This window comes from Mchenga conophoros, linkage group LG18 (assembly GCF_057382185.1).
Source record: "Mchenga conophoros isolate Kocher_MC1m ecotype Shallow Benthic linkage group LG18, M_conophoros_male_GT1.1, whole genome shotgun sequence".
In the NCBI taxonomy this organism is placed as follows: Eukaryota; Metazoa; Chordata; class Actinopteri; order Cichliformes; family Cichlidae; genus Mchenga; species Mchenga conophoros.
Genome location: NC_140543.1, coordinates 24,154,592 through 24,181,486, shown reverse-complemented (window position 1 = coordinate 24,181,486; position 26,895 = coordinate 24,154,592). Strand labels below are relative to the sequence as shown.

Here is a 26,895-nt window from a genome sequence, read left to right as displayed (position 1 = left end):
GAGGCTAATTCTCTATTTTTTCCCACATACTGAATGTTGTTTAATATACGTATTTATACTTTCTCACTGACAGGAACTTGAGGATATAAATCGATGGGGTATTGACATCTTTAAGGTCTCTGAGTATTCTGGGAATCGCCCACTGACAGTCACCATGTACACCATTTTCCAGGTACCACATCACAGCACACAGCGTACTGTATGGCTCCTGTACTTTATAGCCTCAAACACGGCAAAGCAAACAAGTGCATAATGAATTTACTGAAGTCAATGAAGCAATGACTTAGCAGACAATTTGTAATCAGTCATTTATCTTTACCTTGGATGAGCCATCCTCTCCTCTGCTGTTGCAGGAACGTGAGCTGCTGAAGTCCTTTAAGATTCCAGTGGATACTTTCATTACCTTCACAATGACTTTGGAGGACCACTATCATGCTGATGTGGCCTACCACAACAACATCCATGCTGCAGACGTGGTCCAATCAACACACGTGCTGCTGTCCACACCTGCACTGGAGGTAAACGCTCAAATACACAGTCCAGGTTGATGCCCTCACATACACGCACGCATACACACAAAACTAACTGTCTCTCTTTGTGTGTCATCCAAGGCTGTGTTTACTGATCTGGAGATCCTCGCTGCGCTGTTCGCCAGCGCCATCCACGACGTGGATCACCCCGGAGTTTCCAATCAGTTTCTCATCAACACCAGTGAGTTTGCTCGTAGCTCTGCAGGGATTATCTGAATGTGTGTGGGTGCTGAGTGTATTTAACTATGTAGCTGACGAGATCGTGATTTATTTTACATTCAGAGTTTTTTATGCCTTTTTGTCTTCAGACTCAGAGCTGGCCCTGATGTACAATGACTTGTCAGTGCTAGAGAATCACCACCTGGCTGTAGGCTTTAAGCTTCTGCAGGAAGACAACTGTGATATTTTTCAGAATCTCAACAAAAAGCAGCGTCAGTCGCTTCGCAAAATGGTCATCGACATGGTGAGTGGACCATTAAGATCGTAGACGTGCAGTAGCTCCACTCAGCTTAGGCCTTCTTTTTCCCCAGTGACTTCTGTTTGGTTTAATGTGTTTAATGTTGTTCTTGCAGGTGCTCGCCACAGATATGTCCAAACACATGAACCTGTTAGCAGACCTGAAGACCATGGTGGAGACTAAGAAAGTCACCAGCCTGGGAGTCCTGCTTTTAGACAACTATTCAGATCGCATACAGGTGAGAACTCTTTTTATACAAAGATAGAATCAATCTAATCTAATCTATATATTTGACATGTGACAACACCTGTTTAATTTGCCACTGCAGGTTCTTCAGAACATGGTACACTGTGCAGACCTGAGTAACCCGACCAAACCTCTCGAGCTGTACCGCCAGTGGACAGACCGCATCATGGTGGAGTTCTTCACACAGGGAGACAGAGAGAGAGAGAAAGGCATGGAGATCAGCCCCATGTGCGACAAGCACAATGCTTCAGTAGAAAAGAACCAGGTGGGGAATAACCTAAACCGCGAGCTTAGCCTCAAAATCAAATTCATGTATTTTTCCTCTTGGTGCTGTTCGTCAGCCTAGATTTAGATTGTTCTGTGGTGAGGGGGTTTTGGAGATCCCTTCTCTTTTATATAATGGAACTAAAAAGGCACTGAAGTGGTCCTCAAAATACATTTTATGATGAACCTGATGGTTAATGATAGGGAGACAGCCTGTAAAAATTAGCCGTATCTAGCTTCATGCTTCCTGTGGTTGATGGATGTAGACGTCAGGAAGAAAACTAGTTCGGATACAAAACCGCTCACGGAAAGATGGAGTTCTTTGATTAAGTCAAAGCATCACTGCTGAGTTTGTTATTCACAGTCTTAAACATTGCTTTCTCTTTCAGGTGGGTTTCATCGACTACATCGTTCATCCTCTGTGGGAAACATGGGCCGACCTGGTGCACCCTGATGCGCAGGACATCCTGGACACGCTGGAGGATAACAGAGAGTGGTATCAGAGCATGATCCCCCACAGCCCATCACCTCACCCAGAGGGCCAGGAGGAGGAGGAGGAGGAGGAAGATTCCTTTGCAGGGGAAGCTTCGGCACATGGTCGGGGTAGCGGGTCTGCTTCTGCTGACAAGTTTCAGTTTAAGCTGACCTTAGAAGAAGAGGGGGAGTCTGACACAGAGAGTCCACCTGAGGAAGAGGAGGGCCACAGCAGCAGGAGGCATGAAATCTACAGATCCGATTCGGCCTCTCATGTATCTCGAAGGCTTCCCAAAATGCTTACAAGTGACTCGGGCAGGACGTTTTCTTTAGACTCGGAGAAAGATATGGCAGAAGAAAGAGAAGAAACAGATGAAGGCGTCTCTGGGGTTCCACGCTTTCGAATTGGCACATAGCACCAGTCAATAGTTTCGACTCTTTCGACTTTCTTTCGTTTAATTATTCTTGATTTCAGTGCCTCGCCCTCTGTCACACCCCACCTTCCACTTCGAGCAAACGCCACCACCTCTGTTTTGCTGCAGATGGGGTTTAAGAGCAGGACTCAAGGTGGGGAGTACGGGAGTGCGGGAGGCTGTGGGGGAGGACTGAGAAAGTCTGCAGTTTCACACAGCAGTCACTTGCACTGGAGAGAGACAGATAGCCCCAGTCGCTATTCCAGTAAGGACAGGAAATTTGTGTCTCTCACTCAGACAAATTGTGGCTGAAGTTCCACAGAGACGATAAGAAGTTAGAAAAATACACGCTTTTCTACCAGCTAACCTAAAGTCCGCTACGACTAAAGACAGACGTGTCTTCCTCTAATGGAGTATTTTTTTGTGTGAAAGAAGCGAGGAAGTGATGAATGACTGCGAAAACACAACAAAGTCTTTTAAGACTTCTTGCCAAACTTGCAAATGCTGGTTTGCCTGCCTTTTGGGGGTTTTTTGGTTTTTAATTTTTAGTAAGTTTTTTTTTTAAATTCAGTTGTCTGTTATTTAGATTCACACACAGTAAATTGAAGCTACAGCTAACAGCAAACTTGAAAGAAGTGTAAGCAAATTCATAGCACAAAAAGAAGAGCTATGAAGGATTTTTTTTTTGCAAAACACCTTAAATGTAGCAGATATTTGAAGTGACTCTATCACTGTGTTTGTATACATGCAGTAGCACTCCTTTCAGCTGGTGTTGCACAGCCGATTTAATTGTACTCAGCAGGCAAGTTGCTTTAATGATTATAACGACTGAGCTGGCACCGCATATTATTTTTTCTTGTTTTCAGATGTATTATTTCCATTTTTAATAATCTTAATGAGATATAGTCAGCAACAAAACTGAGCCAGGGTCAGTGTAGCGTTAGGCGCTCTAGGAGTTACATCCAGAGCGATGTGGGCTGTGCTTATGGTGCCTCCCAGTGTCCACATGTGGAACTAAAGTTCTGGTACTGTGGTAAATGATTTGCAAGTTCTTACATTGAAAACCTATTTAACTGTAGGACTACCCAAAAAAAATGTCGGTTATTTTTCTGTTTTTGTTGCTTACTGTTTGGATTATTTTTATTTGATTTGATGTTTGGCGCCCATTTTATCAGTTTGCCTTCAAGTTTTAGCACTTTGCAGTTTTGTTCATAGGTAGCCTTCGTTTTTGTCTGTTTTTAAGGGCTCGAGCCAAAACATGAACTCATTGGAGGCTTTTGACTGAGAAACACTAACTAGCACAGACATCATGAAAAAAAAAAACACATAAAAAGAAAAAAGAAAAAAAAAACTCAGTGTCACGGTAGAGTTACGAGTACATTAAGCTAGTACAGTTCCATTATTCTTACTTCACAGCACCTACCTACTGAAATAGTGTTTTTGGTAACATCCACTAGCATAGATTACTGCACTAATGAGGGCAGTGTCTTGATGAGGTTGTAATGACAGATGTTAGCATCGCTGTAACTGTAAAAACCCAGGAGGTTACAAAGAGCCAGTTCCCTGTGCCTGAATCTCCCCTCTTTTTCCCCTCTCATTGATCAGTACTTTGCTCTCCACAGGGACACGCCGGTAGTCAATGACAAAACAAGTGCCAAGCAAGCATGACACAACCCGTACTGTAATTTCCATTTTGCCACTGGCTACTTTCCATCAGTGACTGATAAAGTTGGTTGATTGTAGCACCCAGTGTGCCAATCTGACCTCAGTGTCTCTGCTCTTTTCTCTCTCTCTCTCACTGAACTCCTGTTCGAACCGTAACAGTAACTGATATTGTCTTAAAACAGTGACGTGTTTGTTGTCCGGGTGAATGAGTTTTCTTTCTCATGTTTTTCTTTTTCTTTTCTTTCTTTTGAAGTATTTGCTAAAAAGAAGGAAAAAAACTCAAAGCACTTTGTACGGTTCTCTCACACTTCTGCACTTTTCTGTTGACGGACGGCCTGGTAGTTTAATTGAATTGGATGAGCTGGACCATTGACGCTCAGAAGGGCTGAAGTTCCTTGTCTTGTCTTGTCTTTTCTTTTCTTTGGTCCTTTTTATAATGAACTAATTGACTGTGCAAAAGAAGTGTTTTGTTGAGATGTGTGACATTAGCTGCCGGATTCAAACACTATGAAAGTAATGCAGAGAACTTACCAAACTCATCCTGTCGAGAAACTTTTTTATTACCATGAAACAGTGTAACTTATGTTTTAAATGTGTGACTGAGCTTTCTTTCTTCCTTTTTTTTTTTTTTTTTTTTGAAGCCTTATTTTTAACTTGGGATTTTTTTCTGGTCACTGACATGCTGGAGTAAAACATGTGCAATCCTTTCTGTAGCCGACGACTCAACTCTCAAAGATGCCTTCAACACCAAAGGACTATTTAACAACATTATAACCAGCACAACATGCAAAGAGTCAGTGTGTGTCTCTCTGTGTGTCACTAATTCATAGTGTTCTTTTTCCTCACAGTACTTTGTGTACAGTTTATTTATTGCTTCTGTATTACCTGTCAGCAACGATGTGACAGACAAGTAGCTTTTTTTTTTAGTCTAAGGTTTTAATACTCACACGTGGCTTCATGTGTGAGAAACTTTTCCTTTTCACTTCTAATATAAAATTATACATGAGCGAATACTCACTTTCACTTTTCTCTTGGTGTAAAAATTGCTGAGTGACAGATTTCCGTCTGGGTTTTCTGGATCACGTCCTATCGCCTGTCTTCCTCTGTCATCACTGATCTGATCGCATCACGTGTTCATAAAGGATCTCGGAGTACGTGCACTCATCTGAAAGCTCTTTGACTCTTAGTGAAGATGTCACGTTGTCGAACAGCCTCAACAGCCAACCAAGACCAGTATTTCTGTGCGTGGAGATTTTTATGAATGTGTGTCATAAACTGAAACTCTGCAGCTTTGACAATCCAACTCTGCTGTTTAACTGTGGCTGCGTTAGCCCTCTGTCCAACTAGAACTGTATGCCTTGCCAATAAAGGAAAAGCTCTTCACTTTGTGATGTCCCGTTTTCTCCTTTTATGAGAAAAGCAAGTCATAAATGCATTTATCACTTAAAGGAAATGAGTATTGATTACTGCTTTTTTAAAAGTAGCTCCAAAGAGAATGCGTTTCTACGTGACACTGCAGACAAACATTGTTCAATGCTAATTTTATTTTCAGTTCTAATTTCCAAAGGGTGGATCTCGCTCTGTGAAAGCTCCAGCCTCGTGTCACCTTAAGTGGATAACAGATTAAGATGATAAATGGTTGTATTTAAAGACATCTTATCTTAAAGACCTTATAGTATCATATCACCCCAACAGAGCACTTCACTTTTGGACTGCTGGCTTACTTCTTAATATATTTAAAAGTAGTTTGAGAGGTACCTCTTCTGTGGAAACAGCTCCCAGTTTGTAATGTATTTAGGTGATTCACAGACACCCTCTCGACTTTTAAGATAAGGCTTCAAACTTTCCTTTATGATAAAGTTTATGGTTAGGGAGTGGATCAGGTGACCCTGGATAGTCCCTACCACTTGGCATTTATCATTAATTATTATTCATGTCTAGTTTTCTTTCACAACCTGTCTTTTGTTCTGTCTCCCTTCACTCCCTTCCCCTCACGGAGCCTGGTCCTGCTCGAGGTTTCTTCCTGTTAAAAGGAAGTTTTTCATGTCACCAAGTGCTTGGTCATGGGGGTCGTTTGGTTGTTGTGGTTTTCTCTCTTTTATTGTAGGTTTGTTGCCTTACAATATAAAGCGCCACGAGATAACTATTGTTGTGATTTGGTGTCATGTAAATAAAGCTAAATTTAATCAATTTTAATTGAATGTATTGAACTGAATGCTGAGTTTTGGAGATTAGTGCAAAATATGTATTATACATTGCAATTAAAATGTAGTAATAAAAAAATTTAAGAAACACAATGCTATACATCAAGGAGTGATAAGATGAATATTTATTTCTGTATTTTATCCTACCTAAGTACTGCACCAAACTTTAATCAGTTCGAGACACAGAATACCCAGTGGTACTTAGAGTAGAGTTTTACTTAACTTTATCAAACTACAGGATGGTTTATGCATGTATGTTAACTCTCATGTAACTCTCAAATTCTCCGAGTTTGTTTTATTAGAGCCTGTCCTCTCTTTTGGCCAATTTAAGAAAGAAAACGCACGCAGCGCTGTATGGTCCCTCTGGCAATGTTGAAGTCTTTTCTCTTCTCTGATTGGTCAAGTCTCATGCCAATCATTCTTACACTTAGCAACTGCTTATGCCGGAGGCAGCCAATCAAGAAGCGTAAGAGCTACTGCAGGTGCAAAGCAGGGCTAGCCGCTGCAGTAAAGCCGAAGAGAAAACCCATTTCATGGTAAATTCCTGCGTTTTTTGTTATTTCTAGGCCTTGTCAAGTGTGACAGTAGCAGCAGAAAGCATGTGGGTTATAAATCGGTTATATAGTCTGAGATTTTGATAGCGTGTTTAGCCGTAAATTAAGAGGAGTAACCTTCATTTGACATAGCTGGGATGCTTAGCTAGCCCCTGCTGCCACATATAAATACTAGTAACGGTGGCTGTTGTGTTAGCATTAAAGGTAGCCGAATTCAGATTATTTGTAGAAACACCTCCGTTTTATGCGCAATGCGTTAATTTATTTTAATCCCCTTTGTTACCTTTCGTGGTGACTAAGGTGCATGAAAGCGCGTTATAGTGTTACCATGTATTTCTCTAGCTAAAGTGAACCAACCTGTCAATTTCTGGCTTATTCTCAGCGGAGCTAAGATCCGGTGTTAATTGGTGGTGTGGTTTAAGCCATTTAAATTAGCGACGTGATGTGAGAGGGCACTACTGTTTGGGCCGTTTCCAAAATACAATGCCCTACGAAGCACATTCTGGCCCACCATACGGGCATCCATAATTGGCTGTACAGCCAAGCGCTTCGCGCAGGTCCCAGCCCTCCCTGGATGGGAAAGGGTAGTCAGTTTAGCTGACGCTTAGCCTGCTAAGCCTTAGTACTTCCGGCCTCTTATCTGTGTGGAGTGGAGGCGTGCATTTCTTATCCAACCTATGTTGATATGACGTAGAAACGCTCGTGTCTCTGATCTGTTTTTGGCTGGATGTGACGCAGCATCTGAGCGAAATGGCATCAGTTTTCATTCCTGTCCTGATACATCCAAGGCAGTAGCTTAAAATCTCACGCAACAGACCGTAATGCCATTATCTAGCCCCATCAGGGGTATGCATGAGGCTGTTTTTAGTTATGATCTCGTGTAAGATTGCAGTAATACCCTCTATCAGACCATCCTTGTAGTGCTGGAAACTTACACAAGTTTATGGCTATATTTTTAGACTATTTCCTTTTCAGAACATATTTGTCTGCTGTAAGGCTCACTTGATACACAAGAGATGTCAGCATGCGATGAAATGAGGCACATCTTATTGAGTTCATGATGCCGTAATTGTTGCATCATATTATTTTCAGAGCTCAGGTACTTTCTGCAATAGAGTTGATCTCTATGTGGTACATGCATTTCAGAGCTCTGTGCCTTTGAGTTGTTGACTTCCTTACTCAGACAAATGTTGGTTTAGAAAAAAAAGAGGCTTCAAAGGATGTTTGTGGGTAATATAGATTGATTTGGCTTTTCTGTGCGTCTGTAGTTTTCTTCTGATGCTTTTCCTGTCTGTTTGATCTGGTTAAAATTTAGCCAGAAAACTGAATATTTCACCACCTAAAGACTAACTGGAAAATGCATGAAAATTATAGAATTCAACATGTTCAACAGGATTCAACAGAACAGTAGCTAGATGGAAGTGCTTGCTGGCCATGTTGATTGGCCCAGTGTTTCCATCGGCTGAGTTCACCTGAATCCTCACTAATTTGTAGTTTTTCTTGCAGTCAGTATTTTCACATTTTAATACCATCAGAAGTCTTTCACCAGACCATCTAATCAGATAGTTTAAGGGTTTCTTTTACGCAGTGATCTGAATGAAAAAAATAAAGTAAAAGCTCTTTAATGTGCCAGCATATTTCAGTTTGACAGATTTCTACTAAATTTTGCTGAAGGCTGGTAGAAACTCTCCTCTTTCTCTTTCAAGCAACAGTACCTACAGCTTGCAGGAGAGAGTCTAAAGCATGGATGTCAAACTCATTTTACATCAGAGGCCACATACAGCTCGCTTTTATGTGGGCAATGAAATGTGTCTTTCTCTCAGTGTACAGAAAGAGATATGCTAATATAATCAGATATGTTAATATAAGAAAAAGAAGCACCGTTTCAGAAGTATGCTTCAGTTTTTCTGCATGAGAAAGAAATGCTGCTATAGTAAATGAAAGAAATCTGCCAGTGGGACTTTTTGAGCTTAAATTATAAGAAGTTAACTTGTAAAACTACAGAAATCTATAACTTCATTGCTTTGGTGTAGTATGAATGACCCTGGGAGACCTCTTTATTTGTAGAAAAAGCTGTAAAACTTGTGAAAATACAGTTAAAAGTCTTGAATTTATATCCGGCTTCACAATTTTGAAAGCCATCCAAAGGGCCAGGCATTATGTTTGACACTCCTGGTCTAAAGAGTGGACACAGTATTTATTTCACTACAAAAAATATATAGTTACTAATTAGTTTTCTGATATAGATTTACAGTAAATATAATGCAAAATAAATGTACTAATAAACAATTTTCTACTCTTGTAGATAATTCTAGGAGTATATAAAACAATTAAACTGTCTTTTTGCAGGTTAGCAAAGCTCTGATCTGCTGGCTGAGGGAATAGTGGGTGGAAAAATGTTCTGATGGGTACTGCACCAACCATAAAGTTTCTCAGCCACCAGCAGAGGAATTGTTTATTTAATTAAGGAGTTACTGTCACGAATACATGGCCTGCAAATTTGCTGGAAGTAAATATAACAAATACAACACATCTGCAACAAATTTGTTGCCGTTTTTTCAGGTTGCACAAATGTAGTTTGCAGTATTTTAAGTTGTTGTACTGTGCATACTGTAACGTGTTTCTGCTGTTTCATGCAAAGTAACATTGCACGCTGTTTCCTCAAGCTTTTGTTCTTTATAACTTACTTATGCTTATCCTTGCGTAGATGGCGTCTGCAAATGCCACATACGGGCAGAAGGAGTCTACGGACCAAAACTTTGATTACATGTTTAAAATCCTCATCATTGGCAACAGCAGCGTAGGAAAGACTTCCTTCCTTTTCCGCTATGCAGATGACTCATTCACACCAGCCTTTGTCAGCACTGTGGGCATCGACTTTAAGGTCAAGACCATCTACAGGAATGACAAGAGGATAAAGCTTCAGATATGGGTGAGAATGTAATGAATAGCACAAAAATAGTACTTGTATGTCTTTATGGAACACACTTAACTCCTGTCAGTGTTTGATTGAAAATGAAAGCAAATTTTATAAGTTCTTACTATCTCCTACAATCCCATTTTGACGTAATAACCTGTATCCGACATACCGCTGTAGCTCCTTGTGAAACTTCAGGAGGTGAGATTGTAGGTACAGATGGTGTAGTGGTTACCAAAGCAGATCTTTGGGTTTAAAATGATAAATGTGGGAAATGAGAGGGTAACTGGTGAAAGGTGTCTGCCAGTCACTGATTGATCCCCAGCTTCTCCATTCCATGTAATGAAGTATCCTTGAGCAAGAAGCTGAACCACAAGGTCTTCCTAGTAAAAGGGAGCTTTTCTTTTGCGCTATCACCAAGCGCTTGCTCATAGGATGTAGTTTGATTGTTGGGTTTTTCTGTTGTTGTTATGATTTGGAGCTGCACATGTATATAAAATTGAATTTAATTGAGTTGTGAATGTATGCGTGATAGTGTGAGTGAGACTTGCAGTAGGCACTATAATATAAGTTCCACTACATTACATAATTTTTAAATGTTCAAACTGAAATCAAGATTTTCTTATGCTGCAGTGGAGTTGGACAGCTGGAGAGCTAATTAAATTGAACCAAATGCAGCCTGCAGTGCGTGCATGTTTATGATTTTTTCTTTAGTGGTTTAAGTCCATATGACTGCTGCACACACTTGCACTCATATTTTTACATGATTGTTATTCTATATAAAACAACAGCAGATTGCAAATCCAGTTTCTCAAAGTTAAAGGAAGTCTATTTATCTGACTAATTATACTCATGGACAGATGGAGACAGCACTTACCGTAAGCGTACTTGTTATACTTGTTTGAAGTCCGCCTCAAGGCCTCACACATAGTTGGTTCATCATTGTGTAGTTTCACTATAATTAAGAGAACGTTGACACCTGAGCGGCGGCTCACACTCACTGCCTGAGCCAATCAGATCCTAGCATGCTCACATGCAGCTTGATACTTTGAAACGTGCAAAATGATAAATCCATTTTGAGAACGTTGCCAGCTAACACTAAACATGAATTCCTCCAGCTTTTCAAACTGGCAAACAAATTAGATTTCATCATATTCAGAGTTATCATGAATTTCCCTTTTACCTTATTGCTTATTAAAATACAGATTTTTCCTGCCCATCGTATTAGTGACAGTGGAGTCTGTCTTATCGTGTGTCGCTAATCAGTACCAGAACTGGCCTCTTCTGTGCCTAGATTCATTTTATTTGTTGTGTAAACCCTTGAAGGGTACTTAATACGAGCCATAAAGCCTGACACTGGAACCAAGTACTCATTACATGAAACACCACAAGAATGTGTAATGCTCATGGCAGTTTGGAGACTCTTGCACAGCCACAAATCCATTGCAGGTGCCTCGTCAGTGTTCTTTGTCCTCTGCTCACAATAATCCTGCATATTCTCAAAAATGTCTCTGAATGTAGGACACTGCTGGGCAGGAGCGCTACAGGACAATCACCACAGCCTACTACAGGGGTGCCATGGGCTTCATCCTCATGTATGACATTACCAATGAGGAATCCTTCAACGCTGTGCAAGACTGGTGAGGGACGGCTGATTGTCTGTCTGTGAGAGTGGTGACTCATTAAGCTGCAATCTTATTTTCTCTTAATTTCGCTCAGCTTTCCTTTTGAGTTCAGCGTATCCTCCATCTAAATTTGAGATGTACAGCTGTGGTTCCACTACATGGAGATAGTCTAATACATCATTAGACTACAGTAGGTCATTACTGAAATCAGCAAACAAATGCACAGTGATGTTAAAAATAACCGTTGGTTTTTCTAACTCTGTGTTTGCAACACAGATGGAAGAAGTGTATGTCACTGCTGAACGAGAAAGAAACGCAGCAGATCGTATGTTAGATAGTTTTCTTCTCAGATCCACACAGCTCTGTGCTGAAGGGATGTGTCAAAATATTTTCTGATTAAATTGCTTTAATGTCAAAAAATGCTTGTGAGATTCTGTGAGTCAGAACATTAAACCATCCTGTTTTTGCAAACAGGTCGACCCAGATCAAGACATACTCGTGGGACAACGCTCAGGTCCTGTTGGTGGGGAACAAGTGTGATATGGAAGACGAGCGAGTGGTGGCTGCAGAGAGGGGCCGACAGCTGTCAGAACAGCTGGGTAAGTCATTTGGTCAGAATGAAAACTGGACACTGTGTGTGGTGTTGTATCACTCTGGGTGTGTATCTCCCATTTCCAGGAATATTTAAGTTTATTCCGATGGCCAAGTTTTTATTAGACTGTTTGTTTGTGAGGCTGTCGTTATGGGAGCAAACTTAATGCTTAATATCTGTTTAATGTCCTCTTCAGCTTTGCTGCACTGCATCGTTTCATTTGTGTGTGAAACTGATGTTTGCAAGAGGTTAAAGCTGCAGCAGCTCTTACAGAGAAATGTTATCGTTTGATGTGTGTTTGGGCTTGTGGCCTTCATCGCAGCCATCATAAAACATTACAGACAATGTTTTAAGTGGGATGAGAGGTTGTAAGAGTAGTAGTATAATACAGTGCTGTGCAAAAGTCTTGAGCCACTCCTCACTTGTTTATACAAGGAGCCAGACTTGCTTATAATGTTTAGAGTGCTCTTGAACAACAGTCCTCAAGGCTTTCTGAGTTTTTCTTTGGACAGGCACTTTGTTACTAGCAGGCTGTTGGAGAAACACATCATCTGTCACCATTTCTTTAGCTGAATCTATGAAAACTGCCAATTTGACAGACATAAAATAGTTTTTTTCACTAACATGGTGATGTTCAGTGTGTCAAAAAATGTTTTGAGAAAACTGGACAAGTGGAGGACCCAAGAAGATGTAGCAGGCCTAAAATGTCTGCAGCAGGTAAATCATATCCTTGATTATGTTGTTAAACCGGTATGACGAACGCGGCCGTGACTCTGGCAGACGAGCTGAACACTTTCTATGCTCGCTTCGAGGCTGCAGCTAAGGTTTCCAACAATGCTAGTGTTAGCGGCGCTAACGGCTGCAGACAGGAAGATACTGCCAGCACCGGAAACGTGCTCGTCATCTCCGAGCATGAAGTAAGGAGAGCCTTCAAAAGAGTGAACACCAGGAAAGCAGCAGGACCAGACGGCATCCCAGGTCGTATCCTAAGAGACTGCGCATACCAGCTAGCTCCTGTGTTCACTGAGATATTCAACATCTCTTTATCTCAGTCGGTGATCCCCACATGCTTCAAAGAGTCCATCATTGTTCCTGTCCCGAAGAAACCCCACCCTGCTTCTCTCAATGACTATCGCCCTGTAGCCCTCACCTCAGTAGTGATGAAGTGCTTTGAACGCCTGGTCAGAGACTTCATCATTTCTTCACTACCAGACACACTGGACCCACTACAGTTCGCTTACCGTCCAAATCGTTCCACAGACGATGCCATCTCTCATCTCCTCCACACATCACTCACTCACTTGGACACTAGAAGGGGGAATTATGTTAAAATGCTCTTCATAGACTACAGCTCTGCATTTAACACCATAATTCCCTCCACACTCACCACCAAGCTGGAGCATCTGGGACTCAGCTCATCTATGTGTCTGTGGATCTCCAACTTCCTAACTGGGAGACCACAGGCAGTAAGGATGGGCGGACATGTCTCAGCCTCCACCACTCTCAGCACTGGAGCCCCCCAGGGGTGTGTTCTGAGCCCCCTGCTGTACTCTTTGTACACATATGACTGTGTGGCCACTACCAGCTCCACCACCATCATCAAGTTTGCTGACGACACCGTCGTGGTGGGCCTGATCTCTGATAACAACGAGACGGCCTACCTGAAGGAGATTAGGAATCTGGAGAACTGGTGCCAGAGGAACAACCTCCTTCTAAACGTCAGTAAGACAAAGGAGCTGATAGTGGACTTCAGCACCAAGCAGGAGAGGAACTACCAGACCCCCGTCATCAACGAGTGCCCAGTGGAGAGAGTGGACAGCTTCAAATACCTCGGAGTTCACATCACGCAGGACCTGTCATGGTCCTGTCACATCAACACCGTGGTGAAAAAGGCCCGTCAGCGTCTCTACCACCTCCTGAGCACCTTGAGAGACTTCCAACTGCCCTCCAAGGTGCTCAGGAACTTTTACTCCTGCACTATAGAGAGCATCCTGACGGGAAACATCTTAACCTGGTTCGGGAACAGCACCATGCAGGACAGACGAGCTCTACAGAGGGTTGTGCGGTCAGCTGAGCGCACCATCCGCTCCGAGCTCCCTGACCTGCACTCAATCTACAGCAGGCGGTGCTGGACCAAGGCCAGGAAGATCGTGAAGGACCTCAGCCATCCCAACAACAGACTGTTCTCTCTGTTGAGGTCAGGAAAGCGATTCCGCTCCCTGAAGACCAACACAGAGAGACTGAGGAGGAGCTTCTTCCCGCAGGCGATACGGTCTCTCAATCACACCACCACACAGTACTGACCCACACATACAGTTCTTACACACACACTGGACATTCTGGACATTGTTTTCACTTCATCACTTAAATCACTTTAAGCATATTTGCACTGCACAAGACATAATGTGGATTGCACAACACTGGTCACTATATTCTTCATTTCCAGTTAATACTTGTACAGCTGCTGTTATTGTGTATATATTTATTTATATTTCTTCATACATTCTTATATAGTTCTATATTGTGTATTTTGTTGTACAGTTATTTTATTTTCAACTTTAATTTATATATTTTATCTTATTCTTTCCCAGTTAAATTTACCCTTCATTCTAATTTGTGTTGTACAGTTATTTCATTTTTAACCTTAATTTATATTTTATTCCCACCTAGTTAAATTTACCCTTTTTAATTTTTCATATTTATTTCCTATCTTATTCATAGCCTTTTCCTTTTTTGTTTTCTTTAGGTCACGAGCAGTTGTCCAAGCATTTCACTACATATCGTACTGTGTATGACTGTGTACGTGACAAATAAAATTTACATTTGAATTTGAAATTTGAATTTGAATTTAAAAAATAGGAAAATCAACACAGACCTAACACAGGACTTAAGAGATGCATCTGACCTTCCAGTTGATTGAGCTGCCTTTTATTAAAGCCTCATCAGAAATGGTCTCAATGGAAGGGCAGCTGTCAAGAAGCCATTCTTAAGGAAGGAAAACATGTTATAAAATGCCATGGTGTGCCAAAATACACAAGAACAAGTACACTGTTGGTCATTAATTGACCTCCCCAGAGCCCAGACCTCAAAAATACTGAAGCATTGTGGGATCATCTTGACAGATAACAGAACAAAAACAGCCAACATCCAAAGACAAGCTCTGAATGTCCTTCAAGAAGCCTGGAGAACTGTTTTTTGCCTTTTTATATACTTTTTTCTATGTATTTTTGCACGTTTCCCACTATCCTTGCAAAACATAAAGAAATGAGGGGTGGCTGAAGACTTGTGCACAGTACTGTAACTCTAAATTAAAGGCAATTAAGCAAAAGTGAACTGCTAACATGAGCATTACACAAGATATCTGAAGTTTAACAGAGATCAGATCATCAGAACTTAAGAAATTACAAACATGGAAATGCACAAAGAAGCTAAGTAGCTGCAGCTTTGAGAAGGATGTTTTTTATACTCTTAGACTATTTGGTTCGATCTCAGACCACCAGTCAAAGGGAGACAGGTTTTAAAATCTCTTCAGTCCTCTGATATAAAGGAAAATGTCATCAGACTTGAGCTGCCTGCCTGACTAGTCTTGATATGTCTTGCCACGATGAGATCACTGGGTTAAGAGGATAAGCTGCACATTGAAACAATAAGTGTAACCACAGCGCATCTGTCTCTGTCACCCCTTCTGCCAGGTTTTGAGTTCTTTGAAGCAAGCGCTAAAGACAACATTAACGTGAAGCAGACATTCGAGCGGCTCGTGGACATCATCTGTGAGAGGATGGCAGAGAGTCTGGATAACAACGACCCCACCATCACCGGAGCTAAACAGGGGCCACAGCTCAGCGAGCAGCCTCAGAGGTCCCATCAGGATTGTGCTTGTTGAACACAGCTACACACACGTCTGCTGTCATGAGATCCACACACCTTGTTAGGTTTTATTTTTGAGTTTTGCTTTCTTTTTGTTTGTTTTCATACCACACACAGAAACTGCCATACATAGAGACAGACGCAAGATGGCTCTTCAGTTCTCCACCCCTCTCACTACACCACAACTACTGTCCACATCAGCCAGTTCCCCCCAAAGATGTGGTGTTCTTAAAGTTTTTGTTGTCAGTAGTACAGAAATTATGAGATTATGCATATTTGGTCAGAGGGGTAAAGAACATTTAACATGGTTACCATCGTAAAAAGTCTTCAATAGCTGCACATGCACTATAACAGAACTGCAAAAGGCCAGTCAGGCTAAGGCTACATCATTCCTTATTTTTAATGTGTCTGTGATTGGGTTGAACTCTAAAAGGTTGTGAAGGAGCAGTATTCTCCTCCAGCCTCCACTCCCATTCAGCACCAATGCCTCAGACCTAAATAGATACCAATCATTTGGCAATTCCTCGACATTTATTTCCACTGAAAATATGTTTGTTGCTGTGTTGGTTGATGGTTTTTTTGTTTTTGAATTGGTCAGGTGTGGTTTTGAGCATGTGAAATCATCTTGTCATAGTTGTGTTTTAGTTTGGTGTCCTTACAGGGTTGTTTGAGAGCTCGTTTCTCTCTTTAATTTAGGGAATTAGTGGAAAAATAGCAAGTTGTGCATATCACTCAACCAATCAAGACATCTATGCTCATGGAGTCTAAAAATGCACTGATCCTGTTGTTTAGGGAGATTTTATACTAAATCAGATCAGAATCAGAAAGACTTTATTTATCCCCAATGTAGTTCATAACAAAACAAAAGTCAACAGAAAAGGTATGACTCATTTACTTTGATAACATTTTGCATCCAAGATTAACAGGACGCTTAATCAGGTTGAAATTCGTACATCACTTAAGAGAACCTGTGCATTCCACCTTAAAAGATGCAGGTATAGGCATTTCTGAATTTGATCATATGGTCAGGTATAGCTGACTAATGTAGAAGATGCGCATGCCACCATAGGAACCGTGGTTGTACAACTTTAAAAAAGAAGCCCATGACTTAAGCTAGTGTGCACATGTGTCAACTTCTTACTGTTCTGTAATAACTCTCGGCTGGCTTGTACTCAGCACCATGACAGAGAATCAGGAGCCTATTGTTCTCCTACCAAGTCTTTATCACTTCACCATTACAACACTGGAAACACCTGAGTGCAAACTTTTCATAGGCATACAGTGTGTCAGTTTTAGTTTTGTTATGAAATATGTTAACTTTGAAAATAAGTGGTAGTAATAGAAGTGCATTTCTTTATTCTATGAGTGTAGATATAGAATTACTTTGAGGCCTGTCTCAGAAATTTTAAACAAATGTTTATTAGCAGACTCGGAGAGTATGTTAATGCGGCGTTAAAAAAAAAAAAAGCAACAGAGCCTCTTTTTAACCTTTTTTGTTACTGCTGCTTTTTAACACAGGACAAAATAAAAGGATACAGGATCTATTTCGCTAACTGAAGAGTGTATAAATGTTCTAAAGGTGAAATGCATATATAATATATTAAAGTGAGAATGATTTTGGATATTGGATTCATTCCTGTGCCGTAGTAAGAGGTGCATGTCGTTGATGTTCTTAATGGATTCTGGTTGACTGGATGGTTATCTGTATGAGCTGTTGTCTGATTTGAAATCCCACCTATCATGCAGTTAAGATACTTGGAGGTACCCGGTGGGGCTAAAGGTTTCAGATGTTAAGCCCACAGCCCCCTGCACATTGTATTACTTTCATTCAATGCGTACAATGTGCAGCGTGCACTCACTAGAAAGGCATGTGATTCAGTGTGAGCACTGGTGCAGCACAGTCCTGCCATATCCAGGAAGCCTCTTATGTCTTTGTAGATGATATTTATGTCTTTACGTATTTATTTTTGACAGAATATGATGTTTTTGAGCATGTTAAATTGTGACTCTTATTTCTCCCTTTCTTTCTGTGAGGCTCAGGTTAAGGGATTTGTTTGCTTGTGTATTTAGTGCAAACCTGTAAGTCGTGCATTCAGACATATGCTGAGGCATGCGAAGACATAGCTTCATCACATGAATTATTTATTTTGTATTATTTATAACTTAATTTATTTGTAGTATTCTTCCTAGATTACGCGTTGTGTTCTGCACTCAACTTTTTAAGAGATGTTCAGTAGTATTCAATCGCTAAACTGTCCCAGCTTTTAGATGTGTGTTTACAGTGCACAGTGTACAAAGCTTAAGATGATTCCTCGAGAGGAAAGTTAAACATTCCAGTGTAAAACCTCTGCTCATGTCCACATGACTTTGGTGGGAAGTTTGTTTGTCTTTTGATATCAGTTATGTAACTTTTAAGGCTAGGCTGAGCATAGAACAGTTTTGTTTTTGTTTTGTTTTTTTGACCATCGTCAGCACAGTGAAGCCTCGCTGAAAGTTTTTGAGCACTGTACTCGGGCGTTTGAATGTACAGTTTCTATAAAGAGGGTCTTGCTGATGTGTTTAAAGCCAAAAACATTGCTTGTTGGACTTGTGCTATCAAACCTGTCTGGTAGTTTTTCTACTCTGTGCAGCAGCTCCAAACATCAAAAGTGTTTTGGGAATAAAGTGAATATGCTGAACACTTGATTAAAAAGTGATTCTTACCACATTTGTCCTTTTTTTTTTTTTTTTTTTTTTAAATTTTGGTTAGTGTATCTTACTGCAGCTGTAAACTTGCTAATAACTTAGGAAAACACATCCTCCCGTCCAGCTCCTCCTCCTCTTTCCTCACCCTGTTACATATAACCTGTGTAAATAGGAACTTTCTGCCCGTCAGGCATTAGGAATGTGAATTGTGCTGTAACTGTGTAATGCCAGGTTTACTAAAAATAAGGAATCAATAAACAACTTCTCAAAGCTGGAGTTCTGTGTGGATTCAACAACCTCTCCCAAAGTGTGGGTGATTTACAAGAAATGCACATGTGATGGCTCAGAAATGGTTTAGAGTAAGTTGTACTGTGCCCAGCAGAGGGCACAATACTACAATGATGTGTTCATTTCTGCCCTTTGAGTTGTTTGACCATCTATGGTTTGATTCAGCTTCTCTACAGCACTTAATACAACACCCACAGTGTCAACTGTGCAAAAAGAGATATGTAGAAAAGATGTCGTGTAAGTCCTTTAAACTGTTATCAGCAGGCTGTCTTCTTATTAAGAAACAAAACGTTTGAGCTGTAGTAATGTAGTGAATTTAATAATGTCTTGTAGACTCGTTCATTACACATGATACATGGAGTTTCTCAGCACGTACACATACATTCATGGAAGTTTGGCAAGTAGAAGTACAAGAGTAGCCATCATAAAGGAAAGTACAAAGGTTACTGTACACAGAAGCGACAAGACATGCAGTGTTCATTTTTCCAAAAAAAACCAAAACAATGAAATAAGACCATATGTAAAATAAGAAATGTTTCAGTAAATAAAATATAGATATTTGTCATTTTTAAGTGCTTGTAAACAAGTAAGGCATTATATTACACAGTGGATGACAGCACTTGGTGACACCCCGGTGTTTTGGTTGCGCCCACGTTGAGATTGTCCAGCTTACACACAAATAAGTGCCACACCAGTTCAGTGAATTGCACTTTGCTACATGGCTTTCCCAGAATAAGGACATCAAAGTGAGTCTGTTTGCTGCAAAACACTGCAAGCTGTAGTCCCCACCAGCTTTCGTTTTCCAGTTGACCTGCAGCTCTTATCGAGGCCTGTTCACTTCCGTGTAAACGTCTCTGTTTATGCTTCCCAACCATAGCCGTGAGGATGCATCCACACTGGCTTCGCGTTAAGCGTCTCGTGAAAGGGATTTTCTGTTACACGGGGCACAAATGTTCTTTATAATGCAGGCCTGTATCCTCGGGCCACATTTGTAGCAGTAATAAACATCAACTAAAGAGCACCATTATTGGAATTAATAAGCCTGGACCTGGTTTGGTAAAAGCTGGCACCCGCTGCTAACATGGTTCATCACCTTCTGCTTCAGCTGGGCCACTTGCTCCCTGAGCACGCTGGCTGTGGATGCCAGCTCGGTGTTCTGCGTTTTCAGGGTCTTGACCTTGTCCTCCAGCCGAGAGATCCTCTCCAGCTTTCTCTTGCGACATTTGGAGGCGGCTATCCTGTTGCGCAGCTTCTTTCTCTCCGCCTTGATGCGCTCTTGGTTGTCCATGTCGATGGGGGACAGAGGAGGACTCTCCCCGAAGCTCTGCATGTCCGGCACGGTCTGAGGTTCGTCCTTCAAAGCGCCGACAGACTGGAGTCGTGACAGAGCGGCCGCAGCGGCCGCCTGTTGCTGCGCGGTAGCCAAATGAGACGGCGGCGGCGGGAAGGGAATGGTGTCCGTGGAATAGTTAATGGTGGTGGCTCCGAGCGGACTGGCCGCGTAGCCGTTCAGCGTAGTGTACACAGGGAGGTCTGATGCCTGAAGGCTGACAGAGCCTGCTGCGCTGGATGATCCGAGGAGCTCCAGCCTGTCCACAGAGACGCACCCCGTCTCGCTCAGCTGGTTCTGCTTGTGAAGATCCTCCAGTGCCTTTACGAAACCTTCCGCGAATTCCTGCTCGTCACTGGCTGACTTTGGGTAAAGGAACTGGGAGGTCGGGTTGGTGGTGGTGACTAGACCGTTGGACTGGATAATAAGTCGCTCTAGGTCCGGAGAGGTTAGTTTCAGGAGTCCTAAGTCTGAGGAGTTGAGAAGTCCGTCTGCGTCCCGGAGCGGGTTAGATTTGAGTTCGGAGTTCTGATTGTCTAGGTTCAGATTAATGTCCTTCTTCATCATCGTGTTCTGGGAATAGATACCGGAGACCCTCGAAGTATTCACCACGGTGCCTGTGTAGAGGCTTGTTTCCATTCTACACCCTCATGAGAGGGAGTGTTGAGCGTTAGGCATTAACGTTTGTTCAACAGTCACATCCAAACATGAGGAAATCAGCTGACTCTTACTTGGTGTATTCCGGTCTCCTTATCTCCTTTCTCGTCTTATCACTCGGTCGACCACTTCAACTAAGCTGTTGTGCCTGTTGGGGCTCTGATGTGCTTCTATATGATATGGTCTTTTCCCGATGGCACGACTGCTATGCGCAGCGCCAGACCTTGCTCGCTTTCTAGCCCTAAAAATTCCATTATGTCACTCCAGAGCGCGGAGATTGGCCCAAAATGACGTTGGTTTCCGGTTCAATTTGAATAAGGGGCAGAGCCGGCCTTTATCGCCATGGAGACATTAGGTAAACTCCAAACAGTGCAATGCATTGTGGTTTGATGTCATAGCATAAAAAAGCTCAGGGTCGCCAGAAGTGAGCAGAGACTGGGCGGGGAAGGTGTGAGAGGCGAAGGCCAAGGAAAGGGAGAAGAGCGCAGCAGGCTCTGCTGAAAATGTTCCTCCAACTCAGTCAAAAGAAGGTTTTTAATAGATGAAAATGAATAGAAAAGTGGAAGCAGAGCAGGCTTGCTATCTCGTTGTGTTGGTTAAAGTTCAAATTCAGATTACAGCGTTATTTATTCATCACACTCTGATTAGACCTGATTAAAGGCTCAGAGATCACGGTTAACTTTCATATAAACCAGACTTAAGATGAGGCATTATGTCTCATGGTGTTCCTGGTTAAACTGAGCATAAACGAGAAAAGGGAAGGAAACGTTGAAAGTAAATGGAGGAAACCAGTGTGCACTGTGATTGAAAGTAACTTGTGGAAATGTTAATGCCCTTACATGTCCATCAGTGGCTGCTGGAAAACAAACTCTATGTAGGGTATTTTTCTGAGGTCTCCAAAGCCGAATGTATTTGTTCAACAAAAATGCGTGCAGCTACTTTGCAATTATAATATTATTTTTTCTTTTTTTTTACCCGCATGAAATGACTCATATGGCTGGCGAATGTACTTTAGACCCTCACAGCCTCACAGAGCAGAGTGGGATAAACAGAGAGATGTACGAGAGACAAATACAGCATCCTTGCAGTACAGTATATCAGCGAGTTGAGACCCTGCGGTCGAGCAAAACATTGTTATTCCGCCCACCGCTCAGCGGTGACGTCAACAGCCCGCCTGCATCAGCACCAGAGCAGAGAGGGCATCGTTAGTTTCCGTGGCAACAGAGACACGGTGAGTGACGCAGGCAAGACTGAGAGAAAGGTGAATGAGTTGAGGCGGGAGAAGGAGAGAGGGAGGGGCGGGGTAGCGACTGCAGTGCAGGTTGTGTAGGAGGTCTGTGGAGGTGTCCTGTGCGTGTGGGTGTTTGATATGGAGACTGTAGCCACGGCGCCAGTAACATGAATGAGATACATCTTGTGAAGCATTCACTTTATAATGTTTCCAACACCGATGGAGAGCGCATTTTCTTCATTGTGCCAGCCACACAGGATGCAGTGTCCAGAATGTGTGAGTCATTTCGCAACCCAGGGGTGTGGACCGCACAGTGTACCGAGAATGAAAAAAGAAGGGCTGTTCCTGCAAGGCAAAATTAGATTAGCCGTGACTTTCTAACAACAAACCGAGAAGAAAGCTTGTCCTCTACACTCAGGTAAACAGGCCGTGTCAGAGGTTGTGTAAGTCACGGAGAAGTGTCCTTTGACTTTGACTCTCTGGGGAGAAAGGCTCTGCAAAACCCTGTTCCACTCACCGTGCGTCTGAGCAGCTCCACCGGAGCAGCTGGTTGGGGGTTAAATGTTCACCTGAGGACTTGGGGGCTGGCAAGACCCCCCCCCCCCAAAAAAAAAAAAAAAAAAAAAAATAGAGAGGGTGTTCATGTTTGTTATTCCTTTCAACTGAAACTTCTCTAACTTTAAATCTATAAATACAAAACAGATGCTTGGCTTTCATTTTCAGTATTCCCGTGGCTCGAATTGCACTGTCTTTCATTAAAACGCATTAAAAATGACTGTTGTCAGCTTCCTCCTGTCTCTGATTTATTTCCCGATTAAAGGGAGAAAAAAATAATCCACAAATACCCCCCCCCCCCCCCCCCCCCCCCCCCGTTTATGTGTAGTATGAGCTGCTGCGGAGAGCGAGAGATGCATGCCCAAACAATAGATGGCAGTATTATCCATCCACGTCTTGTGTGCCGTTTCCTTTCAGCTGTGAATAAGAAGAAGACAGCACAAAGCGCAGACAATCCTGGGATCCTTGTTAGTGCTCATTTAACACAGCTCCAGTCACATTAACCGAGGACAATGGCCAGTAAGAAGAAAATAGTTGTCACAGGTGAGAGCTCTTGATTGGTCAGAGGACTGGAGATAGGCACAGTGTGTCTGCAAGTCTTTTTTTTTTTGTTTTTTTGCAGAGCTGTTATATCTCAGAGTTCTTTATGTCTGAGCTGCACAGTTACTATTGCACTTGAGCTGTCGTGAATACATCATGAATGGATGATGGCTCTGCTTTCAAAGTTAACGCGCTGCAGAGAGTAATGTCGCTGTCGGGGATAAAGGATTTTTGTCTCCTGGCTTTGATAATGGCAAAGAAATCACCCCGTTTCTCTTCACTGTGTCACGTGCTTTTACTGCAATTAATTTTTAACTTGAAGTAACCTTTACACTTTAAATGAAGGGTCCCTTTTTTTTTTTTAACATCAGTCCTGTACCTGCTCTCCATTAAAGATAAGCACTCTGTCTCTGTTGCTTGCCTCGCCACAGATGTGGTTAATTAGTTGATTCTTTTTTCTTTTTTAAATTTTTTTTTCTGCAGGGTTTGAGCCATTTGCTGAGCATACCGTGAACTCCAGCTGGGTTGCTGTACAGGTAATCAGAGATTAATGATTAAGAAAACGGTTTAATTTATCTCCAAAGTTGGGAAAGTCCTGCTTTGAAGCAAGGGATGCCTCAATAAAATGCAACAAATGAATACAAAAGAACACCATATACACTGGCCAATTACACTTAACAGGCCAGATCAGGGGTTATAATTGCTATACTCCAGCTTGACCATGACCCTGAATTGAATAAGTGTAAGAAATTAAGTGAATTTGTAATGAACATATATGGAAAAATGCTTTAGTAAATTCACAAAGGGCTTGTTATACATATTGCACAAAGCTGTGGATTAAAGGGTCTGTCACTTTGTGCTCATGTTTGTTTATTGCCTGGAAAGCTAATTGCAATTATCTTGTACATAAGCACTGGGTGTGTTCACAGGAGCTGGAGCAGTTAGGACTGGGCGAGGCAGTAGATCTGTATGTGTGTGAGATGCCCGTTGAATACCAGGCTGTTAAGCGCCTACTGCCGTCTCTGTGGAAAGAGAATCAGCCACAGGTATTCAAAGAAATGCACACTATTTTACAGATGGAGTTTTGTATGCATGTAGTGCTATGCAAAAGTCTTGAGCCACTCATTTCTTTACATTTTGTTAGGAAAACTGGAAATGAGTGTAGTGATTTAACAGAAACATGTGGAAGCACAGTATGTAAGGCAAAAACAGTGTAAAGTTTTAACGTGACAACCTTTATTCTTCAACACAGCCTGAACTCTTCTAGGCAAGTGTTCTTGTTATTTCTTCAGGAGTAGTTCTCCAGGTTTCTTGAAGGACATTCAAAGCATTTTCCTTCTTTGAATGTTGGCTGCCTTTTGTTCCAGTCTTTATCAAGATGATCGCACACAGTTTCAAAAATGTTGCGGTCCTTGCTCTGCGGAGGCCAGTCCATGACTGTGGCCATACACTTTCCAGGTGGTATTGAAATTTTAATTAGACTCGAATCATAGCAGAGTGTCTACTGTTTTACAGGCTGTTGACTCTCACTGTTGAACCTCTCTCCTGGCCTTCTCCACCCTGACAATGATTTGAACCAAACATTTCAAAGACTGGTTACTTGACAACTATTTCTGATGTGGCTTCAGTAACAGTATACGAATCATTTCGGTCCTTGTTTTTGGCTCTGCCACTTTGACCCTTTCATCTCCACTGTCCTCAAAATTTGCACACCATTTGGAGAACTAGTGGGAATCGCCTTGTTGGTGCAACAGTGCTTTTTACGCCTGTCAGCTGTCATCATTAGCGCATATACAGAAATCAAAATAATTGTTCTTGTGACAGGCCTCTAGTAAACAAAGTGCCAAAAGTTAAAATTTAAAATGTGGTGCTTTGTCAAGTTGTCTGAGTTAGTTAATCAGGAAATGGTCAGGGTTGGACTCATAAGTGAAAAAGCAGTCAATATTCAAAGAAAGTCTTGAGTAATAGTTCTCCAGAGCACTTTAAAATATGAGAAGTTTGCTTGCTGGAAGCAAAAGACTTTTGCACAGTATACAGTAAATGCCCAAATGAACCAGTGTCTCCTGTTTGATTTCCTGTGAACAGCTGGTGGTGCATGTCGGTGTTTCTGGATTAGCCACCACAGTCACTCTTGAACGGTGCGGTCATAATAAGGGCTACACGCGTCCAGACAACTGCAGCTTCTGCCCGGCCTCCCAGTGCTGCGTGGAGAACGGCCCGGATTGCATAAAATCAATCCTAGACATGGATACAATCTGTAAAAGGGTCAATGACGCTGGCATTGGCATCACTGTGTCCACTTCTGAGGATGCCGGAAGGTTAGTGATGTTTCATAAATAACTCACCTGCACACTCGGGGTGTGTTCAGCCACCGTATATGGGTGGCTGCCTTTTGTAGCAAAGGAACACAATAAGATATCTTTCAAAGTAAACGGTACCATACAGTCAGCAAACATACGGTGTGTTTGCACAGCTTTTGTTTACACGTCTGTTCTGAATGCTGCAGTCGGGCCCAACAGACAGAATCCATAGCTGATAACAAGGGCCGATAAGTGTGTGTTTTATCTCATCACAAAATGAAGGCATATGTGCACATTATTCTATTTAAATGCTTAAAGCTGGTGCTACAAACTGCAGTCGGGGATACATCCATTACTGCAGAGTTGGCACACAGACTTTGAGTGCATCTCCCATCAGTTCCTCCTCCTGACTTTTGCTACAGAGTGCAAGTTTTTCTAACATCCACCTACTTTGGCCCCTTGCAGGTACCTGTGTGACTACACTTACTACACATCTCTGCACCTGGGAAAGGGCCGTGCTGCTTTTGTCCATGTGCCTCCTCTAGCAAAACCCTACAGCGGCAAGGATCTGGGTAGGGCCCTCCAGGCTGTCATACAGGAAATGCTGAAACTGCTGGAGGGGAGTCACAGTGAGGAGGTGCAAAAAGGCACTAAGCACAACAGTGATAATCCTTAACAAAACTTGACCACTTTTGACTGACTTACAATATGAGGGTACGCACAACTGGCCAGGTGTAATGTTTTCATCTGAGGGAAGCTGTGCGGCTCCCAAACCTGTGACATCCAGGGCCAACTGTCGACCTGGAGCTGCAGAAAATGAGGGCTTGATATTCACATTTGTTTGTCACATCTGTGCCTCACCTGGGTGTGGTGTCTTAGAAATATTATGCCTCTAACACTCCCAATTAGGTTGGTGTCTGGAAATTGTCATTCCCCCGTGTCGCTTTGCACTTCACCCACAGAAATGTGATGACTTTCAAAATGTGAACCTGGAAAAATGTGTTCATCTCAGGGAATATATTGCAAATGCAATCAGTAATGTGATTAACTTAATTTGTCTGTCCTGTGTGTGTGTGTATGGTAGGATTGCAAAGGAAAACGAATGGAACACTGTGTATAATTAAAAAAAGCTTCATACAGACTTGGTCTTGTCCTTGTTGATCTGAAATCTTTGGTCAGATTATTTATGAACTTCTCACTTGCAAACTTTTAGACAGATCTTGATGTCAGTCATTAAATTCACCATTTCCCTTTAGGCCGTTCCTGAACAGCTGTTCATCAGTCTCTGTACAGCCTCTTGAAAATGCAAAAAGTTTTAGGCCTGCAGTTTATCTCGAGACAGTGAAGTGTACTCGGTGAAACAATTAACTACTTTGTCACACGTCCTGTCACACTGAATTCTTTCATAACTGACGTACTCTCGGATTCCTGTGATGCTCAGCTGAGTTACGGTAATGCTGGGCGTGATTAAACAGACCTGCTGAACCTGTTCTGACCTGAT

The 26,895-nt window shown here is 42.1% G+C and overlaps 4 protein-coding genes across 9 annotated transcripts in view; 3 read left to right on the top strand and 1 right to left on the bottom strand.

Annotated features, from left to right (window-relative positions):
* pde4ca (phosphodiesterase 4C, cAMP-specific a) overlaps positions 1 to 5,432 on the top strand; it is a 51,782-nt gene extending 46,350 nt beyond the window's left edge. For all 5 annotated transcript variants that reach the window (XM_085253912.1, XM_085253914.1, XM_085253917.1 and 2 more), the window contains 7 exons: positions 74 to 172; positions 354 to 518; positions 612 to 711; positions 839 to 993; positions 1,103 to 1,225; positions 1,316 to 1,498; positions 1,887 to 5,432. In XM_085253912.1, the coding sequence (XP_085110038.1) occupies positions 74 to 172; positions 354 to 518; positions 612 to 711; positions 839 to 993; positions 1,103 to 1,225; positions 1,316 to 1,498; positions 1,887 to 2,387 (1,326 nt within the window). In that variant the 3' untranslated portion in view covers positions 2,388 to 5,432. The remainder of the gene's footprint in view (positions 1 to 73; positions 173 to 353; positions 519 to 611; positions 712 to 838; positions 994 to 1,102; positions 1,226 to 1,315; positions 1,499 to 1,886) is intronic.
* A 1,208-nt stretch (positions 5,433 to 6,640) lies between these two features.
* On the top strand, positions 6,641 to 18,789 carry rab3aa (RAB3A, member RAS oncogene family, a). The gene is made up of 5 exons (XM_085255794.1): positions 6,641 to 6,789; positions 9,515 to 9,739; positions 11,246 to 11,364; positions 11,824 to 11,948; positions 15,634 to 18,789. The coding sequence occupies exons 1-5, from the start codon at positions 6,787 to 6,789 to the stop codon at positions 15,822 to 15,824; spliced, it is 663 nt and encodes a 220-aa protein (XP_085111920.1). The 5' UTR covers positions 6,641 to 6,786; the 3' UTR covers positions 15,825 to 18,789.
* A 290-nt stretch (positions 18,790 to 19,079) lies between these two features.
* LOC146553830 (transcription factor JunD-like) lies at positions 19,080 to 21,005 on the bottom strand. Its single transcript, XM_085255793.1, has one exon. It carries the CDS (start codon positions 20,748 to 20,750, stop codon positions 19,815 to 19,817), a length of 936 nt encoding a protein of 311 aa, XP_085111919.1. The 5' UTR covers positions 20,751 to 21,005; the 3' UTR covers positions 19,080 to 19,814.
* A 1,954-nt stretch (positions 21,006 to 22,959) lies between these two features.
* On the top strand, positions 22,960 to 26,629 carry LOC146553829 (pyroglutamyl-peptidase 1-like). 2 transcript variants are annotated; one of them, XM_085255342.1, is made up of 5 exons: positions 22,960 to 23,097; positions 23,578 to 23,630; positions 24,006 to 24,140; positions 25,180 to 25,412; positions 25,860 to 26,629. In XM_085255342.1, the coding sequence occupies exons 1-5, from the start codon at positions 23,067 to 23,069 to the stop codon at positions 26,068 to 26,070; spliced, it is 663 nt and encodes a 220-aa protein (XP_085111468.1). In that variant the 5' UTR covers positions 22,960 to 23,066; the 3' UTR covers positions 26,071 to 26,629. The 2 variants fall into 2 exon arrangements, with proteins under 2 accessions (XP_085111468.1, XP_085111469.1); XM_085255343.1 differs by having other exon boundaries at positions 22,964 to 23,097; positions 24,024 to 24,140; positions 25,860 to 26,562.
* Positions 26,630 to 26,895: the final 266 nt, after the last annotated feature.

What these genes read in the sequence shown, in the direction of transcription:
- rab3aa (XM_085255794.1), top strand. An exon ending in TTCAACGCTGTGCAAGACTG is followed by an intron (nt 11,365 to 11,823) that starts GTGAGGGACGGC and finishes TTTTGCAAACAG; the next exon opens with GTCGACCCAGATCAAGACAT. An exon ending in ACAGCTGTCAGAACAGCTGG is followed by an intron (nt 11,949 to 15,633) that starts GTAAGTCATTTG and finishes CCCTTCTGCCAG; the next exon opens with GTTTTGAGTTCTTTGAAGCA.
- LOC146553830 (XM_085255793.1), bottom strand. Translation starts at nt 20,750, where the DNA reads ATGGAAACAAGCCTCTACACAGGCACCGTGGTGAATACTTCGAGGGTC.
- LOC146553829 (XM_085255342.1), top strand. Translation starts at nt 23,067, where the DNA reads ATGGCCAGTAAGAAGAAAATAGTTGTCACAG. An exon ending in CCAGCTGGGTTGCTGTACAG is followed by an intron (nt 23,631 to 24,005) that starts GTAATCAGAGAT and finishes CTTGTACATAAG; the next exon opens with CACTGGGTGTGTTCACAGGA. An exon ending in ACTTCTGAGGATGCCGGAAG is followed by an intron (nt 25,413 to 25,859) that starts GTTAGTGATGTT and finishes GGCCCCTTGCAG; the next exon opens with GTACCTGTGTGACTACACTT.